Raw genomic sequence first — 15,282 nt, forward strand, 5'->3', positions numbered from 1 at the left:
CTGCCGTCGAGTCAGAGAGTCTGGAATTAGCGGTCCCACTAACGTAAAATAGAGATATTCCCTTTCATTTTCCGACCCGCCAATTCCTTCTCTTCCCACACTTTATCTCTCTCTCACCTTCTTCATCCACTACTTCAAAAGCCAAGTCATTCCAACCGCGTCACGCCACACAACATACATAATCTTATAAACAATTCCAATTAACTAATTAATCATAATCATAATCATAATCATTATTTTTCAAACGAACACACCAACATCTTTTGTTGGCCACATTTACCTTTCCTTCATTTTGTTTTTCTATTTTTCCTCTCACCTTTACTAATTCCTCATTTCATTTCATTTCACACTAATAAAACAAAACCCAACCATAAACACTTTATTATGTTCTTCCTATTAATTTCTTATATATATTCTCATTACTATCAATTACATTTTCCTTTAATTCATCTCTGCTGCAAAACAAAAACTATATTGTCCTATTCTACTATGCGTTCATGTCTCTTTCTCTTTTAGATTTTGAATGAACGCGTTCTATCAAATAATCTAGCTAAGATTTTTTCCGTTTCTCTATATATAAAGTAATTCTCCTAACTTTCTTCAATTAATCTCTCTACACTTGTCCACTTTATCAACGCGTGTCAAACATTAGCATAATAACATTGCATACCAAATTTCACATTTCTTTTCATTTAATGTCTTTAACGAAAAATTTGATTGAAGACTGAAAAGGGAAAACACTAAAGACTGATCAATGAATGATATACCGAAGCACGAACGCCGATGGGCGTCAGACAGTGTTCCCGGAAAAGCAACTGTCAGCGCCGGTACTTCGCCGGGAACGGAGTCAAGCTACACCGGTGATGAATTTGTGGAGGTTACGCTTGATCTTCGAGACGATGATACAATCGTTCTTCGTAGTGTTGAGCCAGCTGTTATTAATATCGACGATTCCTCCGTCGCCGGAAGCGGTTACGATACTCCGGTGTCTGTTCCACGGTCACCGTCGATGCGGAGAAGCTCCTCGAGAGGATTCCGGCATTTCTCACAGGAGCTGAAAGCAGAGGCGGTTGCTAAGGCAAAGCAATTCTCGCAGGAGCTACGGCGATTCTCGTGGAGTCACGGTCATGCTTCGCGAACTCTTTCATCTTCATCCGCTCGAGCCGGAACTAGTACCACCGCCGGCGGTGGTTTTGAAACGGCGTTGGCGGCAAGAGCTCTGAGGAAGCAACGCGCTCAGCTTGATCGGACTCGAACCGGTGCTCATAAAGCACTGCGTAGTTTGAAATTCATCAGCAGTAAATCCAACGGTGTTGATGCGTGGAACGAAGTGCAGAAGAATTTTGATAAGCTTGCGAAAGACGGTTTTCTTCATCGCGTTGATTTCGGTCAATGCATAGGTCAATTTCTTTCTTCAAATCTCAATTTATCATAATCTTGCAATGTTTGTTCAATGCATCTTATTCTTATTTTTTATTTTTGAGTTTCTTTAAATGCATTTTAGTTTGGTGAATTTATGGCCTAAATATTGTTTAGATCTTGAAATTAATGTTTCGTTTTGACTTGAAAGAGTCTTAATAGTAATTTAATTATCTGAAGGTATGAAAGATTCGAAGGAATTTGCACTGGAACTCTTTGATGCTCTTGGACGAAAACGAAGGTTGAAGGTTGAAAAGATAAACAGGGAAGAACTTTTCGAATTTTGGTCGCAAATTACTGATCAAAGTTTCGATTCCAGGCTCCAGATCTTCTTTGACATGTAATCTTTCAAAGATTATTGTTTAATTGTTTATTGTTGTAGTTATATTTAATTAGTGATTAATAATCTTCGAAGGTTACCTTTAATTTAAAACTTGCACTGGCACTATCGAATGTCAAATTAAACACCACATTATTAAATGTCACCGTATTTTACTTTAATATTTTAATGTCACTTTGAAGCTTTCTTAGCTTGTAATTCATTCAATTATTATTGTGATCATTAAGTGCAAATTTTAAAATAATAAATCTTCATGTCTTCACAGGGTGGACAAGAACGAAGATGGAAGAATCACCGAAGAAGAAGTAAAAGAGGTTTTTTATTTTATCATCTAATTTTGTTCTCTCATTTTATATTCAACTATCTATTGTTTACTAGTACTATAGTATACTTATGTTTGAACATTCAACCTTGATTGTAGTAATTTAAATACTAATTTTTTAAAAATAGTATAAGCTTTTCTTCATATGATATGATGTACGTAAAACGTTGCATCTGTGTTTAATTAATCAAACATTAGGCTGACATGGCTGCATGGGCAAACTTAATATGATGGTTGTTAAAAATAATTACTTCAAAATCCAGCAAGTATTAATTGAGTTCAAACTTCAAACTAGACATTAATTTTCCGTGTTCTAGAGCATAATAATAGTTGGTAGTAGTAGATATTGAAGAGTTAGTGAACAATATATGTCTTCCTTTTTTGCGGTTTTGGTCATAGAGATTTCGCTTTCATTTCTCTGATTTTACCAAATTCATGGAATTCATAGTGAAGACGTTTTCAGAGTGGAGTTGGTGGGGGTGTGGTGGTCATTTTACGCTAAACTAAAAGCATTTCTTTTGTCACAAGATAGACATTTTCTTTTTGACAATTAGATAGATAGACATTTTCTCGTAATATTTTCTTTTTTTTAGGGTATGTAATATTTAGTATTTTTTTACATTAATTAAATTAAATAATTCATTATCCAATTCTTGCTGTATTTCTTGTCTTCCAGATTATCATGTTAAGTGCTTCTGCAAATAAGTTATCTAGACTGCAGGAGCAGGCCGAAGAATATGCAGCTCTCATCATGGAAGAGTTAGACCCTGAAAGACTTGGCTACATCGAGGTATTAGCTTAGATATATGTAGTTTTTTTTTTTTTAAATATTAGCCTTTAAAACCAACAGGTTTGGGTTTAGTTGAATGATCTACACTCCCATAACGTAATAAACCAATATTTGAATACTAATTGGGGGAGGTAACCACATTAGTTAAAAAGTGCACGTTGATTATTGAACATATTAATATTACTCTATTTGTCCCATAATAACGTTCAAACTATAAAAAAATCTAAAAAAAAGATTATCAATTTTATTTTCAATGTTATTTATTTATTTTATTCCAATTGTATCTCTAATTTATATTATGACATTTAAGAAAAATAGTTGTACTTGTAAAAAAGAAAAAGAAAAATAGTCGTAGTAGGATATTTATAAAAAGGAAAAAGTTTGATAGTGCGACAAACTATCCATGAAAAACAATGAATAAATAGGTACCATTGGATATTTCATTAGATTGCAGTTTATTTTGACTTTTATGTATTTTGAAAAAATAATACCACTGCCCCATGATTCGTGTGCCAGTCGCAGTGTTATTTCTCGCACCAAGTAGCAATGCTCTTATAAAAAAATTGTCACTTTTATACATTTATCCTTACAAGAGAGGGAAAACAAATTAGCTTTTTCAATGGTAAATTAAATAGTAACGTTTTTATAAAGAAATCGTTACTGCATGCTAATTTTGAAAGTGTCTTATATGAAATAACTCCAAAGGCTTGATGTGGTAAAATGATAGGTCTTGAATTCGAGAGAACCCGAGTTCGAGTCCCACTAATGTCTTTGGAGGAACGTAAATGTAAATACCTTTGTAAGTGTTCTTTGAGCTCGAAGGTCTTCCCTGCCTTAGACTGGAGCACCATCCCCTCACCCTAAAATTTTTGTAACCAAAAAAAATATGAAATGGGAAAAAAAATTGGAAAACTGTTTTATAAGTAAAGACACGCTGATTTTGGAAGGGTATAGGTCTAGTCCCCAAGTATTTGTCTAATCGTTTTCTTTTATTTTTAAAATTTTATTAAATTAATGCAAATGATATTTGATACGTTTGGGGTGTCGATATAGTGAAAGTGTCAAAGTTTTGTTATGTGATCCGTTGCACTCAATTTTTTTCATAAAAATAAACATACTTTCACGTTATTCTCTTTCCTTCATTTTAATTTCTCCTTATTCTATATAATTTCATATACAATTTTTTTTTTTGTCTCATATATAAACTTTATGATAATGAAAATTGTTATTCTCTTTCCTTCATTTTAATTTCTCCTTAATCTATATATGAAACAAAAGAAAAATGTCACAGTTATTGTTGGAAGGAGGAGTAATAGTTAAGAGTATAAATAAAGTAGTAATAGGTAATTTTATTCATATTGCAAAATAACAATTGAAATTGGACAAAAATATTTTACTTATAACTTTATAAGATTAGACATTAACTAAGATATGGGGGGTGGTGAATCAAAAAACAGTGGTGCTCATATTAATTATTTGAATATGACTCTTTCATAATGATGGACACTCTAGTGAATATACAGTGATAATGTCAAAAAAAGAGTAGCTAAGCTCACGAGAGTAGTTAGTTGACATTATCACTATATATAATTTCTATTAGACAACAAAATAAGAATAAAGAATTAAAAAAAATGTTCCACTGGTATAGTTGCTAGGTCGTCCTAATTTGGTTACGTACCTTAATTCAGTCAGTGTTGAAGTAAGACCCTTTCTTTAGTCCACAGTTGGGCCAAATTGTGTAATTGATCAAATCTCACAACATTTCCAATGTTGTTCAACCGTGTAGAAAAAGAAGGGAAAGTTGTACCAAAAAAAAAAAGAAAAAAAGAAGGGAAAGAAAAAACAGGCATATTTGATAAATTATTACAAACTAGCTAGCAGTTATAAGATAAACTAATAAATTGTTGTCCAATCAACATAGCTACATTATTTGTAACTACTCCATATACCAATAATGAAACAAATTTAACAAATTGTTGTCTTCATCCTTTTGCTCAGTCAACAAATTTAACATAAATTCTTCTACCAATAAAGAAACAAATTTAACATAAATTCAAGGCTTAATTGCACTTTCGGACCTTTATCTTTTCAAAAGTTGCGGTTATGGCCCCCTAACTAATTTAAATACAAAACAACCCCCTATGTTTTGATTCTTTGGCAGTTTTGGACCCCTAGTCCATTAGTGAGGTGCCACGTGCCCCCCTAAATAATACACGTAGCACCTCACTAATGGACCGAGGGTCCAAAACTGCCAAAGAATCAAAACATAGGGGTTGTTTTGTATTTAAATTAGTTAGGGGGCCACAACCGCAACTTTTAGAAAGATAGGGATCCAAAAGTGCAATTAAGCCTAAATTCAATCAGCTAGCTTGTATATATGTAAACTACTCCATGTGCCTTGTATATATGATTAATACTTCTAACTATTCAGTTCGTTGAGTAAGCAAGTAGCACTGCTGATTAATATAAGTATCGGAGTCCGACTCCTCTCAAGTGTAAAGTGAGCAAATTAATTAATAACTCGAAGTAGATATTATAGATACCTTATAACAAACCATGAGATTGTCAAAATAATTTTCTCATTTTACACTATAATCACAGTAGCCGATCCAAATCCTAGGAATTAATAGGGACCTCGTTTTTTATTTCACCAACATAACTGTTTTTTCTGTCTTTTTTGACATCTCTGAACTTCAAAGGTTAAGATAAATGTGACAAATACAGTGGTAAAATATCTTGGTGGTACGTCCATGGTGGGGAGGGGGTTAAACTGCAAAAGAAATGATACAATATAGTATTTCATTAAGCTTCAATTTGTGGCCTTTTGTGTTTCTTCACCTGTTACGCTTACACAGTTACACCTTACTCAACATTTATCCAAGTTTGCTGCGTTCTGTTTCCCTTGTAATGCTAATAATGCATATAGTTGACATATACCGAAATTTGTTGTACACAACTCAACCTCTAATTGTTTTGTGGAATTTTGGATGGTCATTATGTTATCGCTTGTGCAGCTATGGCAATTGGAGACACTTCTTTTACAAAAGGACACGTATCTCAACTACAGCCAAGCTCTAAGCTATACAAGCCAAGCTTTGAGCCAGAACTTACAGGGGCTTAGAAAGAAAAGTCCTATACGCAGGATGAGCCGCAGATTTATTTATTATTTGCAAGAGAATTGGAAGAGACTTTGGATTTTAACATTGTGGGTATGCATCATGATTGGGCTCTTCACGTGGAAGTTTATTCAATATACGCGAAAGGATGCTTTCCATATAATGGGTTACTGTCTTCCCACAGCCAAAGGTGGGGCTGAGACCCTGAAGTTCAACATGGCACTTATACTCTTGCCCGTCTGCAGAAACACCATAACTTGGCTCAGGTCTACCAAGCTGTCCTATGTTATACCTTTTGACGATAACATCAACTTCCACAAGGTACGCATTCATACCACAAGGAAACCTGCATAATCTGGAAACTATTTTATTATGGTGTTTGACCGTCATCATATCTTGTTTATTCTTCCACACTTGCAATTTTAGAACTAGTAATAATTAGTAAAATTGATGAATCCCCGGTGAATAAAGTGAAAATGCAAACTAAAATATAAAATATGAAGTGCGCACACAAAATAAATTTCAATAATGGCCTAGCAATAGAAAATTTCACCAAAAATAAAAGTCTAGCAAAAAGAAGTAATAGGTAGATTAGATATGTTTTTACATATACTACTAATGCAAATATATTTAACTATTTTCATGTTTTTACTATAACTGTTTTAATTTTATATTACCTTATTCTTGTATAATGAACTTTAATCCTCAATTTTAAGAAATATCTCTATGAGATCCTTACTCGTTTTTTTATTTTTTATTTTATTTTTTATTATAAGAAAGTTCTTACTAGTTTGTGAATTAAATTATCATGCGAAAAATAATCCCAGTACTCAATACAATATTCTAAATTTGACATAAAGAAGATATTTTATTTCATAAAAAACAAGGGAAAATATTTTCTGTCAAAAAATTAAAAAGATAGCAGAAACTTCAACAGTAAGTTTATGTAAATTCTATGGTGATGTATATGATTTCAGTTTTTACTTTGAGATTCTTACAGACAATTGCTGGGGCAATCGTGATTGGTGTTATACTTCATGCCGGGGATCACCTTGCTTGTGATTTTCCAAGACTTGTAAGTTCGTCTGAAGCTGATTATCAGAAGTATTTGAAAGGTGTATTTGGTCATAACAGACCCAGTTATGGAGACATAGTAAAAGGGGTTGAGGGTGTCACTGGAATTCTGATGGTGGTTTTAATGGCAATATCATTTACACTTGCAACAAAATGGTTCAGGAGAAATCTCATTAAGCTGCCTGAACCATTTAGTAGGCTCACTGGCTTCAATGCTTTCTGGTATTCACACCATCTGTTTGTCATTGTCTATGTTCTGCTCATCATCCATGGTGTAAAACTTTACCTCGTGCACAAATGGTACTATCAAACGGTATATAATTTAGAGAATGGGATTTCACTTGTTTAGGATATTTATGAAATGCATTGCTTAAGGTGATTAGTTATTTGACGCCTTGAGTTTTGATTTTCAGACATGGATGTATCTTACAGTTCCGCTTTTACTCTATGCATCCGAAAGAACACTCAGATTATTTCGCTCTGGTTTATATACAGTCCGTCTAATAAAGGTGAGCATAGGAAGTGAAACAATTAGTGGCAGGCTCTTCAAATTAGTTTCAACTTCATTATGTATACACATCCATTATTTGTTTTGTATACAACACAATTTGCTGTTCTGGACTAATTTATATATCTAAATTCCAGTGAGTGGAGTTCAACACAGTAAAAATTGTATATATCATATTTTGTAAATCAAACTATCCTGTAAATGAACCAACACTAACTTCTTTCCTCTTCCTTTTATTTTTATGTGAAAAACATTTAGGTTGCTATTTATCCTGGAAATGTTCTCACATTGCAAATGTCCAAGCCTCCTCAATTTCGCTACAAAAGCGGACAATACATGTTTGTACAATGTGCTGCTGTCTCTCCGTTTGAGTGGTAAGTTATATTTCAGTTTTTTGCGTTATTTTGCAATAACTCTGGTGATTTTTCGGTTGCATGTTACATTGTTACAGTTTAAATCAGCGTTCATATAATATTTGGGTTTTAAGTTAAGGGCTTCTTTTTAAGGAAAAGGAGAGAAATCAATATAAATTGTGGATAGTTAACTACCATCTGCATATGTTAGTATCCATAAAACAGAGATAGCAGGTGTCCCTCATTGACATTGAACTAGAAAAGAAGGGAAATGTGAAGTGATATCACATTTTAATGACCAATAAAGAGTCTTGATTCTGTTTCAGAGCAAAATTTTTGGCATTGTTTCCCAATTTAACTAGCATCGTGTGTCGGTATCTAACACTAACATGAGGTGATATATTTATTACAGGCATCCGTTTTCTATTACCTCAGCCCCTGGGGATGACTATCTGAGTGTTCACATTCGACAACTGGGTGACTGGACTCAGGAGCTTAAAAGGGTATTTTCTGAGGTTTGTGAGCCTCCTGTGTCCGGAAGGAGTGGGCTTCTCAGGGCTGATGAAACGACAAAGAAAAGGTGAATGTAGCTCTCCTGTAATATATTTTTGCCTCCAAATTTTTGGTCATCAATTATAACCTATACTGAAAATTCTGCTTACATCTTGTTAACTGTTGATAAAGTTTGCCTAAGTTAAAGATAGATGGACCTTATGGTGCCCCAGCACAAGACTACAGAAAATACGACGTTTTGTTGTTGGTCGGTCTCGGTATAGGAGCAACTCCTTTCATCAGCATTCTGAAAGATCTTCTCAACAACATTGTCAAAATGGAGGAGCTGGCGGTGAGTGCTACTGATAATAGAAAACGTGTTAAAATCCATGTATAAAAAGTAATAATGATATGTTATAGTACAACTATACTGATTCTCATTTTAATTTTTGTTTGTAAATAAAGTAAATTAACCATCAGCACTACTTCTATGTTCTATCCAGGACTCAGTCTCTGATACAAGTAGAGGTTCAGACCTTAGCGTTGGGAGTACTGATTCACCATCTCTTAATAAAACTACTCCAAAAAGGAAGAAAACACTGAAGACTACCAATGCTTATTTCTACTGGGTTACAAGAGAGCAAGGCTCTTTTGATTGGTTCAAAGGAGTCATGAATGAAGTAGCTGAGCTTGATCAAAGGGTACATTGGTTATTGCAGAAGATTTTATTTATGTTATAGATACTTGCTCCTAAAGAATTATAAGTATTCCTTTTCCCTTCTGCAAGATGAATAAGGATTACTTGCAATTGGCTAATATTGATCGTCAAATTATGGACTTCAGGGTGTCATTGAGATGCACAACTACTTAACTAGCGTATACGAGGAAGGAGATGCTAGATCCGCCCTTATCACCATGGTTCAAGCACTTAACCATGCCAAAAATGGAGTTGATATTGTTTCTGGAACCAGGGTAAGCATTCTATTTTTGTTATATACGATGCATTTGAGTACCCTACCCTTGATACTCTTTTAATTTCTAAGTCCGGAGTGAGTAAATTAAAATAGCTTCTTTTGAATTTCTAATTATCAGGTACGGACGCATTTTGCTAGGCCTAATTGGAAGAAAGTTTTCTCAAAAATGTGTTCCAAGCACTATAGTGGACGAATAGGTTTGTCTCCATCAAGTATATGTTGGTACTTCATACATGGTAGTATGGTAGACTTTTTCTGTTTTTCTTGCATTGACATTATTGCTGTCTTAATTCGTATCAGGTGTATTTTATTGTGGTGCGCCGGTTTTGGCCAAAGAACTTAATAAACTATGCTTCGAGTTCAATGAAAAGGGTCCAACAAAATTTGAGTTCCACAAGGAGCATTTCTAACTAATTTGGATTGAGCTGAAGCCCGTTATAGCAAATTGATGTGGCCTGATTATATGATTTTGTTCAATAAGCTCGAACCTTTTTTGTATAGAATGCGAAACATCATTGTACATACCAGACAGCAAACTTGCTTGGCACTTCATCATACATGTAGCTGCAAAGAAGATACAACGGCAGCTTATGCACCATACAGTACGTTACAAACATTGAAGACATTGACTTAATTGGAAGCTACATTGATTATTGCAGATAGATCTGCAGTGAATTGAAAGGGACAGTTTTGAGGATAAAGAAAGATAAAAGGAGGTAAGGGGAAGGGGACAAGGGATTGGTTATTTTTTAAGAGAGTAACTTCCTCATTTTTCTTTGAGTAAATTCGATAATTCTAGAAAAATAGGGCTGAAAATGGTGACTCACGCTGGCATCGTCATGTAAAGGAGAGCGAGTACTTGCTTTTACGACCCTCTCTCCGTCTCTCAACCGGACCCTGATTTTTGTTTGGCTTTACTATTGAGGAATTTCCCTCAGAGGAAGGGTCTATATGTAAATGAGGCTAATATAGTTTTTTCTTTTTTCTTTTATCAAGGTTACCACTAGAGCTATCCTTTTACCTTTTGTATCATAACACATTATGGTTAGATAGTGAAGAATACAAATTAGAATGAGTTTTTTTGTTGTTGATAAAATTAAACAAGTGAGGTGATGGACTATTAATGTGCTCATCTGATCAAATGTTTACTTCAGTACTGTCTGCACTTAGTTTACAAACAGCATCAAAGTATATTGGGAATTTGGTCTCACAGTGCTTTTTCACGGGCCACCCTGATTATTCCAAATCTCATGTCATGAAACTGGAGGTTTCATTTGGATATCACCTTTTCCTTCAAATATTTGTCGGCAAGACTTTAAATATGGTTTAAACATATAGTCCAAATGAATAATCTCTTCTGCATAATAGAGGGTGGTTTTGCTAATTGTCAACTAATGTGAAGTTTTTCTTGTTACAAAACTAAAGTTATACATAATACCAAAAAAAAACAAAAGTTATACAAAACATACATGGTTATAATTATTATCAATATAAATTTAATATTGCTTCTTATTCGTTAGGATGCTCGCCGAAACTGTTGAAGTGTCTCACAAATCTTGTACAAGCAGAAGTATTGTAGGCTTGTAGCACTCGGGTTTTAGTTATAAGCATATCTGCATATGCTACAGCATTTAAATTTTGTTACAAATCAGTTACTGGCCATAACATGATAACAGTTCACTTATGTCAATTATGAGTTAATGTTTGTATTCAGGAGTCTATATAAGAAACATACAGTATTTCTACGTGGGTAATTTCGTGAGGGAATCCATGGGAAACATTTGATGTGTAATGTGAGACAATTCATGTAAACTCTACTTGTGAAAAGAAAATTAGAGAGATTGAGAGATCATTGGCAGAGTGAAAATAGAATGTTGAAAGGGGCTTGAGTAAGTCTTCGTTGCTCTCTCTCCTCATAGTAGGTCTTTAAAGTTAAATCACATAAACTTTTGGTGTTCATATTCTTCTATTTTCTATGTTTTCATTACTACACTAGAAACGAAATGGGTGATAAAACACTCCTTCAAGAGATTAAATAATATTGTATGTCTCAAACTAGATTCGAACCCAAGAAATAACTCATAGTGATTGTCATCTTGCCTTTTAACGTACGTAATATTACGTTTTCTAATTGTAATTTCCAACCAATATTAAATTTATCATTTCTAAGTTAATATCTTTTATTGTATTTCTTATGATAATGATGATAGTGAATACATCAATAAACCAATAGCGTTCGGCACAAATGGATTATTGTTGTGTAACTAATATTTAGTCCTCTTAGGCACACCTTGTGTTTGAGGGACTGGATATTTCTTTAATATATTTTGCTTAGTTTTTAAAAAAAAAAAAAAAAAAAAAAGATCAATCAGTTTTGTCTTTTATGACTAGGTCAATTTTAACTAATTCTCAATTGACAAAACTCAATAAAATAGTTGCATGGAATTTGACCTAATTTATTTTTGTTAAATTCAGTATCTACGCATGTCTCTAACAATCTTTAATACTATAAATTACTAGATATAATTATTATTTTATTTTGATAAATGAATCACTTATTATACAATGGAAAAAAAAAAGTTTTTTATGAGATCCAAAAGTCTTTTTTTTTTTGTTACAATCGAAAAATCAGTTGTAGAAGTTTATAATCAAACTGAATAGAGTATTAGCTAATTAAATCACTCCTTCAAAAATAAAAACTAATTCTATCACATAATTTGTTTTTAGCATTAAATTTACTAACTATTGATATTATTATTTTGTAATGTATCATTCAGAGTATTTATGGTTTATTTGAAGTGAGCTATTTTTTAAGGAAAAATTGAAGTGGGTTTAAAAAAGACAAAATAAAAAATCATATATTTATGGACAAAAACAAAATACCGTATCCACTCCCTTTGATTTTACAGTGTTTAAGTTTGTAGCAATAATTTATCTTAACAAAAAGGAAGAAAAAAAGTTTGTAGCAAATTCTTTTTACCCCAATTTTGTAGAAAATATTAAGAAGTACGCAATTAAGGTAAATTTAGACTAAAGTATATTTATTTACTCTTTCATTGATTAAATTTTAATAAATGCTAGTTTGAGAAATACAATTACTCTATTTTTTATTATATTAAGAAAATTAAATGATATATATAGACCTAATTTTTTTTTTTAAGAGTGTAATATAGTTTTTTCTTTATATTATTCTAGATCTGAAAAATTATATTGATTCTAAAGCATTCTTATCAAAGAAAAAAAATGATACTAGAACAATACACCTAAGTACTGCCTTAAAAAAAAATACACCTATTGAGTTGATCGAATATCGGTTGGTCTAATCAATAAATATTCACATTTGATTTTATAAGGATTAAGTTTGAATTTTCTTGATCCAGAAGTCCTAGCTCAACTGGTAAAATGTCGAAATTGTTAGGCCGGATGCTATGATCGGGGTTCGAACCCCGGTACCTCCACTTGTGTGTGTGTGAGTTTATAATGGTTTTGCCATTTCGTCTATCTACCAAAAAAAAAAAAAAAGTTTGAATTCTCTTGTCAATATGAAAACTCTGTTGATGAATAATATGTAAATATCTCTATCAATACTCTCCAAAAGATTTTATTGACCTTGGTGAGTTTTCTTTTTTGTTACAAGGTTAAGAGAAAATAAACAACAACGGAAAAAGGAAACGAAAGAAAACTATAATCTACAAAACCAAGTTTTCATAGAGTTCGTAAGTTGGAAGTCCGAACGCCTAATAGGGAAGAGGTATGGACCATGAAATCCATAGTAAATGAAGCATCAAACTTAACTAAAAAATCAACACAACTATTTCCTTTTCAAAGGGTGTGAACAATATGTAAGCATATCAGTCAACCTTGAGGAGATTTTTAATGTCTTGGATCAAAAGTATTGGAGTAACTCCTTCTGAGCTTTCATGACCAACTTATTTATTTGATTTTCTAAATTCTTCTAAACTTTTAGTATTAAATTGGTCTTTTATTCTGCACTTCACATGACTTCTAGAAAGGCCAGATCGATGTATCCCTTCCAGTACGCTATGTCTTGATTCCTTCCATCCAAATTTCTATTACCCCATTTCTAATTATACCCCTCCCATTAAATTCAAGTCACACCCCCATTAATTATATAGTCAACGGTTCTATCCAGCCGCACCTATTGGTGTAAACGCGTATTGGAATATATCAACCATTGACTGACTCATTAATATTTCTCAATGCTCTAAGTTAAACTTAAAACTCAAGACTCTTAGCCATCATTATCTTATGATCAAAACATTTGAAAATGTTCACACATGGGACATAGGAATGGATCATGGATCCACAATTTAATTAGTACACGAAATGACTTACTATATAATAAACTACTAGTAATAGTATATATATATATATATATATATATATGAAAGTTGCAAATAAACCAAAACAAAGTCACACATAAAAAAAATGGCTCATACACAGAGAGAGCAATTCAAACCTATAGCACCAAATTTCATATCATTAACAACTCACTTTAGCAGCCCAAGTGCAGATAATCAACAGCAACACTTATCTGAACGCAAAACAAAACGCATAAAAAAGTTTGTCGTATGGTGTGGATGCATCACTGCAATTCTTTTGTTACTTATTGTCATAGTCATAATCCTAGCTTTTACTGTCTACAATGTAAAAGAACCTGAAGTTAGAATGAATGGTGTTTTCCTTATAAGTGGAAGTTTCAACGGTAGCAACGCTTCGAATAACGTTACAATTCATGCTGATATGTCCGTGAAGAATACAAATTCATTCACTTTCAGGTATGGAGCAGTAAACACCACTGTTTTCTATAATGGAATTGATATTGGAGGAGGAATACAACCACCAGGAAAAGCTAAGGCGCAAAGAACGGCGAGGTTCAACGTGACTTTGGTTATTAACGCGAAAAAGCTTGTGGACAATCAAGACTGGATTATTGATATTAGAGATCAAGCTTTAAATTTCAGCACCTATACGAGGATCAATGGAAAAGTAAAAATATTGAACATGTTCAAGAGGTCAATTAAGGTTGAGTTGAATTGTACTAGTACATACAATATCCCAACAGAATCAATCACACGAGGTGATAATTGTATTGGATTCGTTAATATTTAGGTTTCATTTTTAAGGATTCAATTCTGGTAATTAGTATTTGTGAGACCTTTTACTATGGTATTTTTGTAGATATATATTGTACCAAAAAGACCACCTCTCTATAGAAACTTTTCTACTTTCCCATGTTAAATCCCACCCCTCTATATAGGTTGTTTTTCTCAAATACTTAAAGTTAGAAATGTTTCATCTACATTGAAGAAAAGGAAAGAAAATCACACTTTTAGATTGTGGAACGTACCACACTACCATGATTTTTCAATTCGCCAAACACACGTTTGGTCTCCTATTAAAAGTGGTTTTATAAAAAAACATGAATTTGAATTTCTTGCATGCAATCAGTTAGTTTACAATTTACATCGTCAAATTTACTTATCAACTAGTAAATTCAATTGTACGACTTCCTTAACTTGTATATGTTTCTTTTTCCTACAATAAGAAAATTAATTTGTATTCACAATGGAGAACAATATTTTGTATTACTTTGAAGCGGCAATCACACAACTTTAGATGGCACTTTAGGCTACAAATGAAACATCACCGTCCACCCCCATCCACCAACTTCACATAGTTGGACAAGGATCAAGATTCTCTCTATTTTTTTTTTTTTTAAGGAAACAATGTAAAAAATTTGATCATTCATCACCACAATATTTTTCAAGTTTTTTTCTCTCAACAAAATAACCGGTTTGGTTTATTATTATAATTGTATCCAGGCAATTTTTAGATTAGTGTATTTTAGGAGTTTCTTATAATTGAGTAGA

General features: G+C 32.9%; 2 protein-coding genes across 2 annotated transcripts; both read left to right on the forward strand.

Moving 5' to 3' along the window:
* Nucleotides 1-314: 314 nt before the first annotated feature.
* Nucleotides 315-10,520, forward strand: LOC25502123 (respiratory burst oxidase homolog protein A). Its single transcript, XM_013591674.3, has 14 exons — nt 315-1,400; nt 1,600-1,759; nt 2,025-2,073; nt 2,758-2,871; nt 5,886-6,308; nt 6,988-7,374; nt 7,475-7,570; nt 7,828-7,943; nt 8,335-8,502; nt 8,607-8,766; nt 8,918-9,115; nt 9,258-9,386; nt 9,507-9,585; nt 9,689-10,520. Exons 1-14 carry the CDS (start codon nt 755-757, stop codon nt 9,796-9,798), a joined length of 2,835 nt encoding a protein of 944 aa, XP_013447128.1. The 5' UTR covers nt 315-754; the 3' UTR covers nt 9,799-10,520.
* Nucleotides 10,521-13,789: 3,269 nt separating this feature from the next.
* LOC25502124 (uncharacterized) lies at nt 13,790-14,845 on the forward strand. The gene has a single exon (XM_013591676.3). It carries the CDS (start codon nt 13,838-13,840, stop codon nt 14,519-14,521), a length of 684 nt encoding a protein of 227 aa, XP_013447130.1. The 5' UTR covers nt 13,790-13,837; the 3' UTR covers nt 14,522-14,845.
* The last annotated feature ends 437 nt before the right edge of the window (nt 14,846-15,282 follow it).

This window comes from Medicago truncatula, chromosome 8, assembly GCF_003473485.1.
Source record: "Medicago truncatula cultivar Jemalong A17 chromosome 8, MtrunA17r5.0-ANR, whole genome shotgun sequence".
Classification (NCBI taxonomy): Eukaryota; Viridiplantae; Streptophyta; class Magnoliopsida; order Fabales; family Fabaceae; genus Medicago; species Medicago truncatula.